The sequence below is a fragment of the Wasmannia auropunctata genome, unplaced genomic scaffold (genome assembly GCF_000956235.1).
Source record: "Wasmannia auropunctata unplaced genomic scaffold, wasmannia.A_1.0 LD336106.1, whole genome shotgun sequence".
NCBI classification, from domain to species: Eukaryota; Metazoa; Arthropoda; class Insecta; order Hymenoptera; family Formicidae; genus Wasmannia; species Wasmannia auropunctata.
Genome location: NW_012026784.1, coordinates 10300908 through 10301371, shown reverse-complemented (window position 1 = coordinate 10301371; position 464 = coordinate 10300908). Strand labels below are relative to the sequence as shown.

At 33.6% G+C, this 464-nt stretch overlaps 1 protein-coding gene across 1 annotated transcript in view; it reads left to right on the top strand.

Annotated features, from left to right (window-relative positions):
• The window catches only part of LOC105457136 (3-hydroxyisobutyryl-CoA hydrolase, mitochondrial-like), a 2052-nt gene that overhangs the window by 217 nt on the left and 1371 nt on the right, over nucleotides 1-464 (top strand). Inside the window, exon 2 of the mRNA XM_011701625.1 lies at nucleotides 62-438. Within this exon, the coding sequence (XP_011699927.1) occupies nucleotides 62-438 (377 nt within the window). The remainder of the gene's footprint in view (nucleotides 1-61; nucleotides 439-464) is intronic.

Sequence of the window (464 nt, the reverse complement as noted above, 5' to 3'; positions counted from 1 at the left end):
AAAAAAAAAATAATTGGTTTTTCACAATACCATATGTAAAAACTGTCTCTGAATCTTTTAGGCCTATAGTTGAAAAATTCAATTTAAAACCGGCCTTTTCCATTCCAAATACGCTTAATAAATACATAAAAAGGGGAAATGATTTATTAGATCCTATGTGCCACCAAGACGTGGTATATAAAATTTCTTGTTTGGACTGTGATGCTTCTTACACTGGCCAAACTAAGAGACAATTACGAACGAGAATTAATGAACATCGTTCGGACATAAAGAAAAAATCTGGTTCGCCTTCTGTAATTTCTGATCACCGTATAACGTGCGATCACGAATTCGATTGGAATGGAGTAAAAATTTTGGATAACGAACCTTCCTATAATAAAAGATTAGTGTCAGAGATGGTATACATTAAAACACAAAGCAGTGGTTTGAATAAACAAAGTGACACAGAGACACTTTCTGACGCA